The sequence below is a fragment of the Notechis scutatus genome, chromosome 15, assembly GCF_049901735.1.
Source record: "Notechis scutatus isolate UNSWTSFEM ecotype Mainland chromosome 15, rNotScu1.2, whole genome shotgun sequence".
NCBI classification, from domain to species: domain Eukaryota; kingdom Metazoa; phylum Chordata; class Lepidosauria; order Squamata; family Elapidae; genus Notechis; species Notechis scutatus.
In genome coordinates, this window is record NC_142023.1 from 9,637,885 (window position 1) to 9,654,735 (window position 16,851).

The 16,851-nt window shown below is 44.0% G+C and overlaps 2 protein-coding genes across 2 annotated transcripts in view; both read left to right on the forward strand.

The window, feature by feature from the left end:
* The first annotated feature begins 504 nt into the window (after positions 1–504).
* Positions 505–3,594, forward strand: SURF6 (surfeit 6). Its single transcript, XM_087944120.1, has 4 exons — positions 505–708; positions 1,078–1,317; positions 1,757–1,842; positions 2,410–3,594. The coding sequence occupies exons 1-4, from the start codon at positions 615–617 to the stop codon at positions 3,085–3,087; spliced, it is 1,098 nt and encodes a 365-aa protein (XP_087800246.1). The 5' UTR covers positions 505–614; the 3' UTR covers positions 3,088–3,594.
* A 1,271-nt stretch (positions 3,595–4,865) lies between these two features.
* Positions 4,866–16,851, forward strand: part of CCDC180 (coiled-coil domain containing 180) — a 30,480-nt gene continuing 18,494 nt past the window's right edge. Inside the window, 16 exon segments of the mRNA XM_026686715.2 lie at positions 4,866–5,115; positions 5,497–5,684; positions 6,229–6,317; positions 6,810–6,919; positions 7,227–7,355; positions 8,603–8,713; positions 9,494–9,589; positions 10,519–10,682; positions 11,186–11,305; positions 12,280–12,359; positions 13,124–13,212; positions 13,852–13,974; positions 14,108–14,281; positions 14,898–15,013; positions 15,754–15,880; positions 16,797–16,848. Coding sequence (XP_026542500.2) covers positions 5,008–5,115; positions 5,497–5,684; positions 6,229–6,317; positions 6,810–6,919; positions 7,227–7,355; positions 8,603–8,713; positions 9,494–9,589; positions 10,519–10,682; positions 11,186–11,305; positions 12,280–12,359; positions 13,124–13,212; positions 13,852–13,974; positions 14,108–14,281; positions 14,898–15,013; positions 15,754–15,880; positions 16,797–16,848 — 1,876 coding nt within the window. The 5' untranslated portion in view covers positions 4,866–5,007.

The following is a 16,851-nucleotide window of genomic DNA, read 5'->3' on the forward strand; positions in this document are numbered from 1 at the left end:
TTCCATCTTCCTTCCTCCCCTCTTTCTTTCCTTCCTTCCTTCTTCCTTTCCTTCCTTCCCTCCCTCTTTCTTTCCTTCCTTCCTTCCCTTCCTCTTCCCTTCCTTCCTTTTTCTTCCTCTCTTTTCCTTCCTTCCTCCTTCCTTTCCTCCTTCCTTCCCTCCCTCCCTCTTTCTTTCCATCCTTCCTTCTTCCTTCCTTCCCTCCTTCCTTCCCTCTTTTCCTTTTTCCTTCCTTCCTTTTTTTCCTTCCTTCCTCTCTCTTTTACTTACTTACTTACTTACTTTCCATCAAATGATTCTAGGCAGCATAGAACATGATAAAAAGGACAAGATAAAACACCAAATGATAGATATTAACATTCATCTAAGTTGACATTAAGTCTTTAAAAATATTAATGGAATCTTTCCTCAGCATTTTTAAAAAAATGCAAAGACCAGCTTCCTGGCTTCACAATAAAACTACCCCCCCCCCAATTGTTCATCAGTTGTTGTCTCTTTGTACAGGATTTCATCTCAGTGGCAAAACGGATGAAGGGCCGAAAGGCAATGTGAAACCCTCATCATTTCAGAGGCGTTTTTCCTCCGGAGAAAATCAGGTTTGATCTTGCTCTAAAATGGCCAGCCTAGTTGCCACGGATTTTTACTTGCAAACTCTGGCGAAGAAGATTTGCACCCAGGAACTCCGTGAACCACTGAAAAGGACGTTTGGTATGATTTCTGATACACCAATTTACCTCCTTGTTTTATCCTGGAACGCAGAAGAGTCACGCCCTGAGTTTTCCCCACTAATTTAATTTTAGTTTTTATTTTATTATTTATGGATTAAATGTATATGCCTCCCGTCTTGCTATTGAGGGATTCTGGGCGTTCGAAGGAAGATTCTGATAGAACAATAAAGTTGTTATTTTTAGAAGGGCAGGGTAGAGGACATGGGGTTATTTGCCTCAGAGATGAAAAACCTTTTAAAGCTCAAATTGCAGCTTTCTATGCAAGTCACTGGGGTTTTTTTCTATCTCTTTCTGATCATTTAATTAATTAAATTAAATGAATAATAAATTCATTGGTCTGTTTTCAAAGGAGTGCCTGGAAGCAAGTTGAGGGATGAGAGTGCTCAGCCCAGGAAGAAGAAGAAGAAGAAGAAAGAAAGAAATCAGAAAAATAAAAATAAAGTGGGGGCTTCTAGGAGCGAATTCAGCCAAGTGTCGCCAGCCAAACCAGCAGGCTCCAATGTTAAGAAGTCAGTTACTTCAATCACACCTGGTACCAATGCAGAGGAAAGAAATGGGAAAGACACGTCAGTAACACCTGGTGTTACAGGTAAGAATGTGATAGAAGGGGGAAATGAGCCAGTCTGGTTTAATGATGAAAATGCTGGTCTATAAACTAGGAGAATGAGAGTTCTAGTCCCGTCTTAGGCATGAATGCTGGCTAGATTTTTGGGCCAATCACAAGAAGACTGAGTTCTAGACCTGCCTTAGGCATGAAAACCGGTTGTGACAAACACTAGGAGATGGTGAGTTCTGGTCCGCTTTTGGCACAAAACCTGCCTGGGTGACTGTGCCAATCACCAGAAGACGGCAAGTTTCTAGTTCTGCCTTCGGCATGAGAACCAGCTGGCTGACTTCGAGCCAGTCCCTCTCTTTCTCAGGCCAACCAACCTTACAGGATTGTCGTGAGGAAAATAAGAAGGGCTTGTGGTGTGTTGCATGGGTGGGCCATAATTTTTAATCTTGGTGGTTGTTTTTTATCTACCCAGGGAGTAAAAAGGCACCAGCCACGAATTTCGCAATGGATTTCTTGCGGCAGAGGCTACACAACAAAATTGAAGAAATATCTGGGAAGGTAGGATGGAGACATAAGTTTTAAAAAGTTAGCTTTCCAGGTCCAGAGGAATATGAGTATTATTCTCAATTTTACCTTCTAGCTTATATCACTTGTCTGGGAGTATAACCATTGACCTCTGGACAGGTAGTGCAATCATTCCTTATCTTTTCACAGCCTTGTGGGGAGTATTTAAAATACAGGTTGTCCTCAACTTACAACAGTTCGTTTAATGACTGTTCAAAATTACAACGGCACTGAAAAAGTGACTTATGACCGTTTTATGCTTAACAACTGGCAAGAAAAGTCATGTAGAACGGAACAAAATTCACTTAACAAATGACTTAATTTCGACAAGCAAAATCAATGATGGAAACCAGAATATGAGAAACTTCTATTTAGCTAATTACATAAGTACATGGTTGAATTTCTAGGATTGATGGATGTTGGACACATGGCAGCTCTCAGAATTTCCAAATTTGGGTCTTTGGGGGTGGAAATTCTGGAGTTATTGCACTAGGAACGAGGTTGGCCACTTGTGTAGAGTAAGTCAAAATGATGTTTTGGATTGTTTCCTGTTTCTTGCAGGCTAGTACCCAAGCTCTGTCACCCTCTGTGCTGGAGAAGCGCCAGCGAAGGAAATACGAACGAGAGAGAAAGAAACGTCGGAGGAAAGAGTTCAGAATGAAGGAGAAATTGGAGAAGGAAACCGCAGAAGAGGCCTCGTCCACTGTGGTTTCAGAGACCCAGCAGGCGGAGAGCAAGCCTGACATCTTGTTTAATAACGTGGAGGTCGGCGCAGAAGAGGAGCCGAACAAAGTGAAGAAGAAGGAGGATAAAAGAAAATCCATTAAAGGCAACATAACACCACTGACCGGCAAGAATTATAAACAACTCTTGAACCGTCTGGAATCTCGGAAAACCAAGCTGGAAGAGTTGAAGGCCAAAGATGAGGAGAAAGCTAAGGAGTTGGAGGCAAAGATGCAGTGGACCAATGTCCTTTACAAAGCAGAAGGTGTGAAGATCCGCGATGATGAAGAGAAGCTGAAGGCCGCCCTGAAACGCAAGGAGAAGCGCAAAGCCCAGCGTCAGAGGAAGTGGGAAAAGCGGACAGAACAAGTGGTAGAGAGAATGCAGCAGCGACAAGAGAAACGTCGCAAGAACATCCAGCAGAAGAAGCTGGCCAGGATTGAGAAGAAGAAGGCTAAAGCTCGGAAGAAAGGCCGCATCCTTCCTGAAGATCTCAAGAAAGCTGGCCCTAAATGAAACTTGAGTTTTTGAACAATGTGGTGGGTGTTAGAGAATCCACGAAGATTTTCCTTCAAGCTGACAGGGCATGGAGATGATGCAACCAAGTCTGTTTGGGTCAACCCTGGGTTTGAGGAGGACCTCAAGGATGGCAGATACTTCTTTCTCAACCAGAATTGATTGCCTCTTTCCTGCTGTTATCAAATTATCCTTTCCTGTTTTAGGGCGCGAGACTTAAAAATCCCATTATGTAGAATCGTGGGGTGAAAGGATGATATTTATCCTCTTAATCTGGGAAATAAATTGAAGCAAGGAAGGGAACATTCTATCCTGGTCTGCATTCTTGGCTTGCTTGGCGATTTAACCTATTGTCTTGGTTTGGTATATTATTTGGTATTTGGAACTGATTTACTGTAAACCAACCTAAGATTTGTACAACGTGTTGAAAAGTAAACAAACATGGATATTTTGTAAGTTCCTAGATTTTAATTGGCATATTAAACATATTACAGGATGCAGATTTTGTCAGGAACTGGCTTGGGGATAATTCTTTTGGCTATGTTTCTTGGAAATATGGGGTATTCATCCGTCAGGACAAAAAAATTACAGAATAACAAGAGTTGGAAGGGATCTTGGAGATCTTCTAGTCCAACCCCTTGCTCAAGCAGGAGACTTATACTATTACTATTCTGGCAAAAAGGCTATCCAATCTCTTCTTAAAAACCTCCAGTGATGGTCCACAACTTCTGAAAGCAGGCTGTTCCACTGGTTAATTGTTCTGACTGTCGGGAAATTCCTCCTTAGTTCTAGGTTGAATCTCTCCTTGATTAGACCTCTTTTTGTGGCAGCCATTCAAATATTGGAGCACTGCTATCATATCAACCCTACTCCTTTTCACAATACTAGACATACCCAATTCCTGCAACCATTCTTCATATGTTTTAGCCTCCCCAGCTCCCCAATAATTTAATTGCCCTTCTCTGCACTCTTTTCCAGAGTCTCAACATTTTTTTACATTGTGGCAACCAAAACTGGATGCTATATTCCATGTATGTTCTTATCAAGGCATTATAAAGTGGTATTCATGTGATCTTGATTCTACCTTTCTGTTAATGCAGCCTAGGATTGCAGTGGCTTATTTGGGTAGCTGCAGTTCACACTTGAGTTGAACCTAGCTCACTCTATCCTGTTTTCAGTAGTCTTCACTGAAACGCACACTTCTCTATCCAAGGTTGATACGCCAAAGTAAAGCATCTTTGAATCCAAACATTTGTATGTGTGATGGCTTGTCAGTGAGCACAAAGGTGTGTCTTTTGCATTGGGCTTTGGACAGATTTTACTTCGGTAGCAAAAAAAATCAAAGGCAGGAGCTCTGGCAAGCTTGGAATCAGCCCACTCCCACCTTAGTCTGAAGAATAATCTGTTTTCAGCCCCATCATGCGTGATGCAAAATGGGTGAAATGCATCGTTTTTTGGCACATTTCTAGCAATGCCAAACTCGTTCGATGCAAGGGATGGGGAGGGGAAAGACAATGGCTACCTTATGGAAAGATGGAGAGAGCCAATAAATTTAATAAATTTATTCATTCCTGCAGTTATTGATTCTCCCCCAGGGGGGGGGGGAAAGGTAAACTGGGAGCACAAGAGCATCACCCCGGCGCTCTTTCCCGTCTGCCCTAGCAACGCTGGCGTCTCCAGGCAACGGCCAGAGGACCAGAAAGCCGGCTCGGGATTCCCGCGGGTTCTCGCGAGAATTAGGTCGCTCTCCCTCCACCGCGCCCGGGGTTACCATGGAAACCGCAGACGCGTGTTGGAGGTGGCCTTGTGAATGTCGGGCGGAGGGGAGGGAGAGAGAGAATATTTGCATTCTCCTCGTTCCTAACCGCCGCTGACTTTCTTCCGTTTGTTTCTTTAGTTAAACCCGGGAAGCGCCCCGCCATGTGCAAATCCAGCAAGAGTTCCCACGGGCTTCCCATCACCACCACGGTGGGGGTCGCCCGGGTCCTGCCCAGCGGGAAGGTCTACAGGCAGATCTTCGACGACGAGGTGCAAAGAGAGACGGGAAGGGACCAAGAGGGAAAGGGCTCCCTCCCGCCACCTCGGCTTCTGGGCTTCCTGGGTCAAAATAGGCCCTCTTTAGCTTGGCAAGGATGGAGAGGCGGGAGGGGACGTTGTGGGGAGGGGTTGTGTGTGTGTGTAAACGTGTTTGGGTGGAATTGCAGAAAATTGTGTTTTCCTTGTTTGTTTTATTTGTTTTGTTTACATTTTCTTTTTACTTCTTTGTTTTGGTTCATGGTTGGGAGCTGCCTAGAGTATCCCTGTGGCAAGATGGGTAGTAAATAAATGTAGTAATAATAATAATATTAATAATAATAATAATCACAGTCACTTCTATTTTTTTTTCCCTTTCTGTTTTGCTTTGCTAAGATCAACCTGGTGCATGCTCTGGGGCGGGCTAGGAACAAGATCGCCCAGCACAAAGTCCTTCCAGGAAAGATCCCGTTGGTGAGGGATTTGGAAAGAAGGACCAGCTATGGATTCTTGTCCGAGCGCCAAGAGATCTGGAGCAAGGCAATGCCCAACGATCAGCTCACTGAAAACCCAGTGCAATACAAGTAAGGAAGGTCAATATGAGCAGAATTTGGAGGCCGGGATTTCTGTTGCTAAGCAGAGTGGTTTTTAAGCGAGTCACGCTCGATTTTACTTTCTGCCATGGTTATTAAGCGAAGCACTGCAGCTGTTAAGGACAAAGAGCCCTCAACATACAATAGTTCATTTAGTGACCGTTCGACGTTGCAACGGCACTGAAAAAAAGTGACTTGAGGACCGTTTTTCACATTTGCAACCATTGAAGTCACGTGATTAAAATTAGGACTCTTTGCAACTGGCTCGTATTTACGACGGTCGCAGTGTTCCCGGGGTCACGTGAGCCCCCTTTTGCGACCTTCAGACAAGTAAAGTCAACAAGGGGAGAGCCAGATGTGACTAACTTAACAACGGCAAGTGATTCACTTACTAACTGCGCCCCCCCCACCCCCCCAAAAAAAAGATCGTAAAATGAGACAAAAGTCACCCAACACATGTCCCGCTTACCAACAGGAATGTTGGGCTCAAGGGTGGTCGGAACTTGAGAGCAAAGTTTTCCCTTTCCTGTTGCAGGGAGGCTGTGACTCAGGCACGTGCGAAGGCTAAAGAAAGCGAGAGTGTAATCGCTGCGCGGGAAGTCAGAGGCCTTGCCGATGTCATTGGTAAATATTAACACTTTTAATTTTGTCAAGTTGCCGTTTGGGCTGAACTGAAAGCTCATTTTTTTAAAAAAATATTTAGTTATATCGTTGCAAAACACCATTTAGGATGACGGAAGAAGAATCTTGCCGGTTTTTAAAGATTTCTTTTATTATTAAATTATTCCTTTTATTATTTTTATAAATAACTCCAGGCAATGAAAGAACCTAATGCTCTTTCCTCCTCCTATTTTCCCCATAACAGCAACCCAGGGAGGTGGGTTGGGCTAAGAGAGAGGGACTGGCTCAAAGGTATCCAGATGATTTGCACACCTAAGGCAGGACTAGAACTCCCAGTCTCCTGGGGATTGGCCCAAAGTCACCCAGTTGGCTTTCATGCCTAAGGCAGGACTAGAGCTTCCAGACTCCTAGTGGTTGGCCCAAAGGCATTTGTGCCTAAGGCTTGAGACAAACCGGGGCTTAGCCCTGATCTCTGTCCGAAATCCATCCTCTCAGTTTCAGATAAAAGAACCAGCGACATCGTGGAGCGTATCTACGAAAACAAAAAGTTGTGTTACGAAGAAGTTGTGGCCCAGTTCAAGCAGGAACTAGCATGTGTCGGAAAGGTGAGGCTAGGCCGTTTTAAGCTCGAGCCGGATTTTTCTATTCGTCCTTCTTACAGGTAAGTCCACCAATCGTTTAAAGGGCAAAAAACAAACCCAAACCCATTCAGATGAATGGGTTTGGATTGATGACTGCGAAATTCACTTAACAATTGCCATCCAAAATGGAAATCTGGTTCGATCGTGTCTCAGCTTAAACGAAAGGCATTTCAGTTCGAATTTGTACCTGTAATCATGTCAGAACCCAAGCTGGATTCTGTTTCATCTGTCAGGAAAAAACAAAACAAAAGAAAAACCCCTTTGTTTTCAGGAAATTGAAGAATGCTATGCGAAGCATGGGAAATTTTTGTTGATCCAGCTACAAGAATCGGATCAGGCTTTTGAAGCCCTTTTTCGTATGTCTGAAAGCGACATCACTTTAATCCCCTACACTATAGAGGTAAGCAGATGCTTCCTTATCCCCCCAAAAAAAAAAAAAAATCTTGGTCGCTACTGCTTAATTTTTCCACGTTGGGAGCAAAATCAAGCCAATGTGGAGTTTGATCCCAGGCCACTTTTCTCCATTTTCCGTGAAAATTTCATGTATTTATTTATTTAATGTATATTGCCGCCTATTCGCCCATGACGACTCGAGGCGGTTTACACAATGTATAAACCATATTTAAAACAAAAAATAAAAATAAAAAACAATAAAAGTAACCAAAAGAATCAAATAAATTAAATTTGACCTTCCAACAAGTAAAAATCCATTTTCGTTTAACAGCCATGTGACTAGCGGGAGTCGCATCTTTTTTCCTCTTTGAACAGGACTGGGGCTGCAACTCATGGCTTGGCTGGCTCAATGAACCCCCTTGCTAGGTTTTTGTCCATATATTTGCTCATTTCTTGCATTTCCTGGGGTGTCTCGGCTTTGGATGATCTTTATGGCACAGTCTGTCTCACAGTGGGGAGGTAGGACGTTGGAATCCGGACATTAATAACTGCAGTGGTTCACTTAACAATTGTGGGAAGAAAAGTCGTCAAATGGGGGATAAAATTCACTTAACCTTCTTGCTTAGCAAACAGAAATTGTCATCATAAGCCGAAGGCTACCTGTAACTTGGTAAGAGACGTTTTTTCCATGGAAAGCTGAAGTGAAAACTATTCATCCTAAACCTGCCTTTCCCCAGAATAAAAGGGAGAAAGAGAAGAGGAACATGTGATTAGCTTCCTCAAAGTCCCGTTGCAAAAAAATAAAAATAAATGTCGTTTTGCCGCTTGGTTAGAAGACTTCCCTTGTGTCAGGGCTCCAACAAGTCCATCCGCATTCAAATCATAAGTCTCTAGCCACACCCCTCAGAGTAAAAAAAAACTGTTTTATTAGGAGTAGCCATGTTGGTGTTAGCTGGGTGCAGCTGACACTAAAATACATCATTCATTTCTCCCTTGACCCTGGCCTTCCCCCCCACCCCCTGGATTATATTGTCCAATGAGACACATCCATAGCCAAGAGTCATCAATCAGGCTCTGCAGTAATAATCTTGCATGCCAACAGCTTTGGCTGCCCAGGCGATTATCTGAGGCATTTAAGGAATGCACTGCTTTCCCCCACTCCCTTTCTGCTGGCAACTGAAAAGCCCAAAGGAGTATCTTTTTAGTTGACATCTTGTGAATGTTGTGGTGTTACGGTGCATCCCTTCTTTCCAGGACTTTGAGAAAATGTGGGCCCATCTTTTCCAAGAGACCCAGCAAAGAAGGCAGTGGATTCGAGACCTGGATGAAGCTTTACACCAGTGTGAGGTGGACCGAGCAGAACAGGCGAGTCACACTGGAAAAGGAGAGCTAAATTTATCAAGAGAAGACAGACATGGACCGGGGAGGGGGTGTTTCGATCTATTCTCCTCGTTTGACCGACCTGGGAAGGATGCAAGCCTGAGTCAACCTCGAGCCAGTTAGAATCGAACTGCTGGCAGCTGGCAGTCAGCAGAAGTAGCCTGCAGTACTGCCCTCTAACTACTGCACCAAGAATCAATGGAATGGAGTGGAGTGGAGTGGAGTGGAATGAGAATAGAATAGAATAGAATAGAATAGAATAGAATAGAATAGAATAGAATAGAATAGAATAGAATAGAATAGAATAGAATAGAATAGAAGAGTTGGAAAGGACCTTGGAGGTCTTCTAGTCCAACCCCCTGTTTAGGCAGGAAACCCTGTAGCCTTTCAGACCAAGGGTTGTCCAACCCCTTCTTAAAAAACTTCCAGGGTTGGAGCGTTGGCAACTTCTGGAGGCAAACATTTGGCTTTCTTGCACATCTGGAGGCGTCTTTGTGGGGCAGCTACGTACCAGGGACTTGATGGTGGGAGGCAGCTGTTTGGGGTCACCAACCAGGACAAGTTTCTTACAGCCATGAATCAGAGGGATGAGCGTTTCGACTTTGCACGTCTGCCCTGCCTTTTAACCAAAAATAAAATAAAATACCAGGGTGGGGGAAAATGGGTTAGAAACTGCATACCATAAGGTTTCCTTAAGGAGGGGGTTTGAGGTCCCTCCCAACTCTTCTGTCCCCTGACCTTCTTCTCCATCGCTTGCATTTCCAGATCACAGTGGTATTGAGCAAATACACCAAGATGCTAGAGGACATCGCCTATCTCCTAACCTCGGATGTCCACAGATTCATGCACAAGGAAGCCATGGTAAAAATCCTTCCAACTCTTGTTATTCTGTTCTTTCCTGTTCTCTCCTATTCTGTTCTGTTCTGTTCTGTTCTGTCCTGTCCTGTTCTGTTCTGTTCTCTCCTATTCTCTCCTATCCTACCTTGTCCTATTCTATTCTATTCTATTCTATTCTATTCCATTCCATCTCTTCTCTTCTCTTCTCTTCTCTTCTCTTCTCTTCTCTTCTCTTCTCTTCCCTTCCCTTCCCTTCCCTTCCCTTCCCTTCCCTTCCCTCTCTATTTTTCTTCTCTCTAATTCCATTCTATTCCTCTATTCTATTCCATTCCATTCCATATTTTATCTTCTCTTCTCCCCTCTCTATTTCTCTTCTATTCTATTCTAAGATCTGGGGGTCTGCAGTAAGAATCAATTGAAACATTATACAAGGTAATCCTTGGCTTACAACCGTTCGTTTACTGACCACTGACCACTCCAAGTTACAATGGCACTAAAAAGTGACGTACGACAAAAGCTTTCCAAATTACGACCACTGTAGCCCACCCTGGTCACGTGGCTGAATTCGGACGCTTGTATTTATGACGGTTTGCGGTGTCCGTGTGTGTGTGAGGTGATCCCCTTTCACAACCCAAAACATGTATGTATTCCTCTCCTTAGGAGCATAATGGAGCCCCAAATCTCCGTGGCTAAGCAAGGCAGCAGCTAAGTGGTTTTCTAAGCCCCATTCTACGACCTTCCTTGCCCCAGTTGTTAAGTGAATCTGGCTTCCCTGTCGACTTGCCATGTCTGAAGGTCGTAAAAAGGGGACCATGGACGCCGCGACCGTCACTGTGAAAAACGAAGTCCCCTTTTTTCCAGTGCCGTTGTAACTTCAAACGGCCCCCTAAGCGAACGGTTGTAAGTCAAGGACGGCCTCCACACCTCACTGGGTCTCTCCTGTCTGCTCCCAGATGATCAACCAAGCTCTCCTGGCCAATCGGAGGGCGACCTCCAAGTTGTTCCTTAACCTGATGGAGGCCAACCTCAACAGGGATTCCTTCTATCGCCAACAGCTGGAAGAGAGGAAGGAGGTCTGGAAAGCCGTGCAGAAGAAACATATCATTTCCAGTTTCCGGTGAGGGGGGGGGGGTCCGCAAGGGGAGCGGGGGCGCTGTTCTCTTAGGAGGCATCCTTGCTTGTGAACCCCAGAAATGGCAGGTGGCAAAGCTGTAGTCCAGGAGAGAGGGATTAGGACCTCCTCCTCTGCCCCCCCGTCTCCTTTTGCCTTCCGTCTTTCCCAACAAGCTGGCTACATTTGAATAAACCTCCTCCTTCTCCTTCTCCCCGTCCTCCGTCTCCCTGCACACCCCAGTCCCTTCTAGCACACTGATGGTGTGACCTAGCTGGGTCATGAAACGTCTGCAAGAAAACCACCCAGCTCAGGGAGCACCAAGGATCCTCCTCTTCCTGATTCTGCAGAACATACTTTTAAAAACGTTGACCTATCAAATAAAACTACAGTCAGCATCCTCCTTTGGGGCCTCCTGAAAACCCTTTCCTTTTTTTTTCTTTTTCTTTTAAAAAAGAAAACCAAACCGTATTTTATCTCTCGCCTGACGTTTGCTTTTAATCTCACAGAGAGTTTATGGAAAGTGAACGAATACAGAACCCAAGTGCTGTGAAAATGGAATTGGAGAGCATGCTAGAAGATCAGCGATCGCTGGCCCAAAAAAGAAACGAACATTTATTCTCCCTGGGGTAGGCAAACCTACAAAAATATAACATCTAAATGTGATAGATAGAATAGATAGATAGATAGATAGATAGATAGATAGATAGATAGATAGATAGATAGATAGATAGATGATAGATAGATAGTAGGTAGGTAGGTATAGATATAGATATAGATATAGATATAGATATAGATATAGATATAGATATAGATATGAATGCAGCTTCTTTTCTGGTGTGGGTTCAAACCTGGCCAAGGAAGTTTGGAAGGAACTGTTCCAATTAGAGGAGTCCTCAACTTAGGGCCCCAATTGAGCCCAACATTTCTGTTGCTAAGTGAAACGCTTGCTCAGTGAATTTTGCCATTTCTGACCTTGAACCATCACTAAAGGAACCGCTATCAATCGAAGACTTCCTGTATACTAGCAGCCAGCGCTACCATCCCAAAATATCTTTTGGGATGGTAGCGCTGGCTGCTAGTATACAGGAAGTCTTCGACTTAACGACCCCAAATTCCAGCCCCGAAATATCTGCCTAGCTAAGCGAGGCAGTTATTGTGGGGAGCTTTGCCACAGTTGTTAAACGGATCGCCGTAAATTGTTAAGTTAGTAGCACAGTTATTATTTGGAGGAGACCTCGCGACGGAAGAAGGGGTTCGTGTGACTCCAGCCATCATAAATGCGAGGACAGTTGCCAAGCATCCGAATTTCGATCACGTGACCTTAACGGGGACCTTAACTTAATGGTGACCTTAACGGGGGTTACGTCACTTTTTTTCAGTGCTGTTGTGACTTTGAATGTATGAATGGCTGGAAGTAAATAGACTCTCTGTATATTTCTGTTTTAAACATGAAATGTTTTGGTGGCCCTTTTGCCAGAAATCCTCCCCCCGCCAATTCTACCAATTTTCCTCAAGAGTTTTCTCTTACCCTTCCACCCAAACCTTTTGCATTTCCGCCTTCATTCATGTGTTTTCTCTTCCTTTTTTTTTTAATTCATAGCTCTTTGTTGCCTTTGAAGCATAGCCAGGCCGAAATCAACGAATGGTACGAGTCTCTGGTAGAATTAAATAAGCGAATAGGTAAGGAGCCGAGGATACTGATGAAAATGGACGGGCGGTTTATCTCCCACGTTCAGGGGCCTTCCCTGATTCCTGCCCTAAAACAACAGCCCTGTGGGGTAGGCTGGGCAGAGAGAGAGAGAGAGAGAGTTGACCACAGCCAAGTCACCCAACCTAGTTGAGTTGAGCCTTGAGTGTCCTTTCTTGTAAGTCAACCCTGCTACCAGCATATTGCACTGCTTGCCAGTAGCCTAGATTTTAAAAAGGCATTCCCAAAGTGACTCTTTCTCTCGTTTCCGTTCTTCTTTCCCTTCCTTCCTTCCCCTCTCCTTCCTTTCCTTGCTCCCTCTTTTTCTCCCTTCCTCCCTTTCTTTCCTTCCTTTTCTCTTTCTTTCTCTTTCCTTTCCTTTCTTCCCTTTCTTTCTTGCCTTCCCCACTCCTTCCTTTCCTTTCTCCCTCCCTCCTTTCCTTCCTTCCATCCTTCCCTCCCCTTCCTTCCTTCCATCTTTCTTTCCCTTCCTTCCTTTCTTCTTTCCTTTCTTCTTTCCTTCCTTCCCCTTCCCTCCGTCCCACCGTCTCTTCCTTCCTCCCTCCTTCCCTTTCTTTCTTCCTTCTTCCTTCCTTCTTTCTTTCCTTCTTTCCTTTCTTCCTCCTCTCTTCCTTTCTTCCTCTTTCTTTCTTCCTTCCTTCCTTCCTTCCTTCCTTCCTTCCTTCCTTCCTTCCTTCCTTCCTTCCTTCCTTCCTTCCTTCCTTCCTTCCTTCCTTCCTTCCTTTCTCACCTCAAGATACTCACAACGTCCAGTCCATGATGAGAATTCGCCTCCAGTATGAGAAGGTTTGTCAGGAGTGTTTGGAAAAACTCCAAGAAAGCAAGGTGAGTTTTAAAATAGGTGCGGGCATAAGGTGTTTCCTAAGCGTGGCTGATCTTATCCCTTTTTTAAAAAAAAAGAAAGAAAGAAAATGTGCATAATAAGATCTTTTATTCACCCGAAGGGAAGCTGTTTTCCCCATGGGATTTTTAGAGAGAGAGAAAACTGTCTACTTCCGTTGCTATACAGGTAGTTCTCAATCCACAGCCACAACTGAGCCCAATTTTTGTTTTGTTTTTTGGTTGCAAAGTGAGATTAAGTGAATTTTAGCACATTTGACATGGTCGTTCAGCGAATCTGGCTTGACTTCGCTGGTCAGAAGGTCGTAAAAAGGGGATCGTATGACCCCAGGGACGCTGCGGCCGTCATAAAAATGAGTCAGTTGCCAAGCCTCTGAATTTGGGGATGCTGCAAAAGTCATAAGTGTGAAAAAGGGTCCTAAAGTCACTTTTTTTCATTGACGTTGTGACTTCGAATGGCCCACAAACTGTTTCTAAGTCAAGGACTGCCTGTACCTTCCATCAAAAACTATTGACTTCCAATGAAAGTGAATGTAAGAAAATGATCATTCTTCCTTTGAGCAGGCCAGCAATTCAATTCTTTTCTTTTTTTCTATTTTTTCTCCTTTTTCCCTCCCTCTTTAGCAAAATCTGATCGACATGAAGATTTGCACCCCCAAAGAAGCCGAGAAGATTGTAAACCCCAATTTCTATCAGTTAATCGGGGAGCTGCAGCTTCAATTTGAAGTCAAGATAGAGAAGATGGATGTAGGTGTAGCCCTCCCATCCGTGGGACAGTTTTTTTCCTCCCTGGGGTTCCACCCAAGCCTCCCCTGGTCAGGATTGTCCCTTTTCCCATCTCCTCCACGGATCTTTTCTCATTCTTCCCGATTGTTTCCAGGCTGACTTGGAATACTTGGTTAAAAACAGCGAAATCAACTGCAGGCACCTCTATCAGTACTTCCAAGATGTCCTGGCCGTCTTCGACGCCCACCAGCAGAAACTCAGCCAACAGGATAATGAACTTCAGAAAGCTTTAAACGATTGTCGTTGCAAGCACGAAAACATGAACAAGGTCAGAGCGCTGGTCCCCGTTTGGGGATGGTGGTTTGTCTGGGAGGAGACTGCAAAAAATAATAATAATTGAGAAATTGGATCCTGGGTATAGCTCTGGAGAGCTCCCTTCTAGCACTGATGATGTTACGTAGTTGGGTCATGAAATGTCTGCAATAGAAGAACCAAAGTCAGAGAGCACCAAGAACCCCATCCTCTCCCTCCCCCTCCCCCTCCTCCTCCTCCTCTCTGCAAACCCCACTCCTCTCCCCCCTCCCCCAGTGTCAAAGCAGCTTAAAAGAACATTTTGTTTGCAGGCTGGTTCTTAACAATGAGCTCCCTCCATGCATCAGCTAAAATCATTCTAATATGCAACTGGGTTTTTTTTTTAAATATATGTATGTATGTATGTATGTATGTATGTATGTATGTATATATATATATATGTATGTATGTATGTATGTATATGTATGTATGTATGTATATGCATGCATGTATGTGTATGTGTATGTGTATATATATATGTATATATATATATGTATATATATATGTATATATATGTATATATATGCATATATATATATATATATATATATATATACACACAAAACCTCTCTTTGTTTTCGACACGCAACTAGCTAAGGGAAATGAATCTGGACATAGCAGTGGACAAACTCAGGATGCAAAGCACCGATGAAAAACTGAAAGCTTACCTCGAGAAGGTTTATGCTGCCTTGGACATCATTCGCAATGGGTACGCGAAGGACTGCCTAAAGTTGTTTTGAGGGGTTTGGACCCATTTGATGAAGAAAATCCCTGCTTTCAGTTTAGTTTAGTTTACTTTGTTATCATCGCACCTCGTACAACGAAATTAAGTGCCATCTTCAGTGTACATTATGACTCTGAAAATAAACACAAACACACAACCTTCACATTCTGTACACGGAATGGAAAACCCCTGATATTGCATTAATATTACACTATACAGTAGAACTCAGTAGAGTTCCTGCCCTGGGATAGAAGCTGTTCTTCAGCCTATTTATCCTTGTTTTTATTGTCCTGTACCGTCTGCCAGATGGTAATAGTTCAAAAAAGGGGGAGCCCAGGATGAGATGGATCTTTAAGGATGTTTTGAACCTTCTTAAGGCATCGGGAGCTATAAAGCTCTTCCAAAGAGGGGAGAAGGCAACCAATGATCTTCTGGGCAATGACATTAACCCTCTGGGGCGCTTTCCTATCTGCCCCTGTGCAATTGGCAAACCATACAGAGGTGCAGTAAGTTAAGATACTCTCTGTGGTGCAGCGGGAGAAGGTCACCAGCAGTTTTCCATTCAGTTGTTGTTTTCTGAGAAGTCTCAGGTAGTATAATAATAATATAATAAATTTATAATAATTTGGGGGGGGGCGCTCATCCTCCCACTAGAATGTTAACTGCTGCAGTTTGGAGAAAGGAGGATGGAAAGGTTCAAATCCCACTGTTTTCCTTTTGTCAAGGTACACCGTCTTCCATCAAGACCTCTTGTCTAAAGTGATAGCTTACCCACGCCATGTTCGGCATGAGCTTCTTTCCTACAGCGCGGCCATCAGCCGGTATTTTTACGTCCTGGGCAGCTACAAAGGGGTAGGCAGAAAAAAAACAAGATCGCTTAATACAACATGCATGAAACTTAGCTGGCACTCAGAGACGCCTGTCAAACAGCCGCCGGTGGTATTCAGCGCCTGAATTCCCAGTCCTTCTGAATTATGGTTTAGAGGGCAGAATGAGCAGAATGTAGAGTAACAAAAAGTTGGGCTTAAAAGTTGGCTGCAATACCAGCATCTTGCGCATAAGTGAGGGGGAAGTCTTACGTTGGGACGGATGGTGATTGGGGCATGGGATGCGATGATGGGTGCAGAGGATGGATTTTGTCGTTTTTACTTACTGCAAGGAAGCCCGGAACTGTCAGGTTTGGGATTCCCACAGTTGTGCCGGTTTACTATCCAAATAAAAAAAAAGAACCTTTGAGAAGATGCCTGTCTCGGAGTTATTGGTTGGAGTGGGGGTTTTCTGGAAGGCTGGCACTCTTCTTATACCCCTGGGGATTAGGAGGAGTGCCTGCTTGAGCTGCTTCCAGATTTTATCTTGTTCTGGACCTTAGAAAAGAAGGCGCTTTGACTCTTCTCTCTAGACTTTTAGCCTTCCCGTGGCACGAATCTCCAGATCTGTTCCATCTAACAAATACGTTTTAGCTGCCAATCCAAACCACAACCACAAAAATACAGGTGAAACCCTGCTTTGCCACCCCGGTCTGAACAAGCCATGCCAGTCTCTTTATTTGGGGTGTAGCTTCTTATCCTGGTTAGATTGCTTCTTAATACAGTGGATTTGACCCATCTTTCAGCAATGCTTGGTGGACAGTTCATGGGCAGTTTATTTAAAGCCAGGATGGACCTTGTGTTAATTGTTCCTTATGCCGATGTTGCGGGAAATGGTTGTGGGTTTTTGTTTTTTGTTTTTCCTCTCCCCTATTTTTCTCCATTTTTTATTTTTATTTTAGAAGACCTTAAAGAAATCGGGAGGCACAGATGAAGGAAGAGGGGAAGATGGAGGTA

Coding starts and splice junctions, on each gene's coding strand:
- SURF6 (XM_087944120.1), top strand. CDS start 615: ATGGCCAGCCTAGTTGCCACGGATTTTTACTTGCAAACTCTGGCGAAG. Junction 709..1,077: donor ACCACTGAAAAGGACGTTTG/GTATGATTTCTG, acceptor CTGTTTTCAAAG/GAGTGCCTGGAAGCAAGTTG. Junction 1,843..2,409: donor TTGAAGAAATATCTGGGAAG/GTAGGATGGAGA, acceptor TGTTTCTTGCAG/GCTAGTACCCAAGCTCTGTC.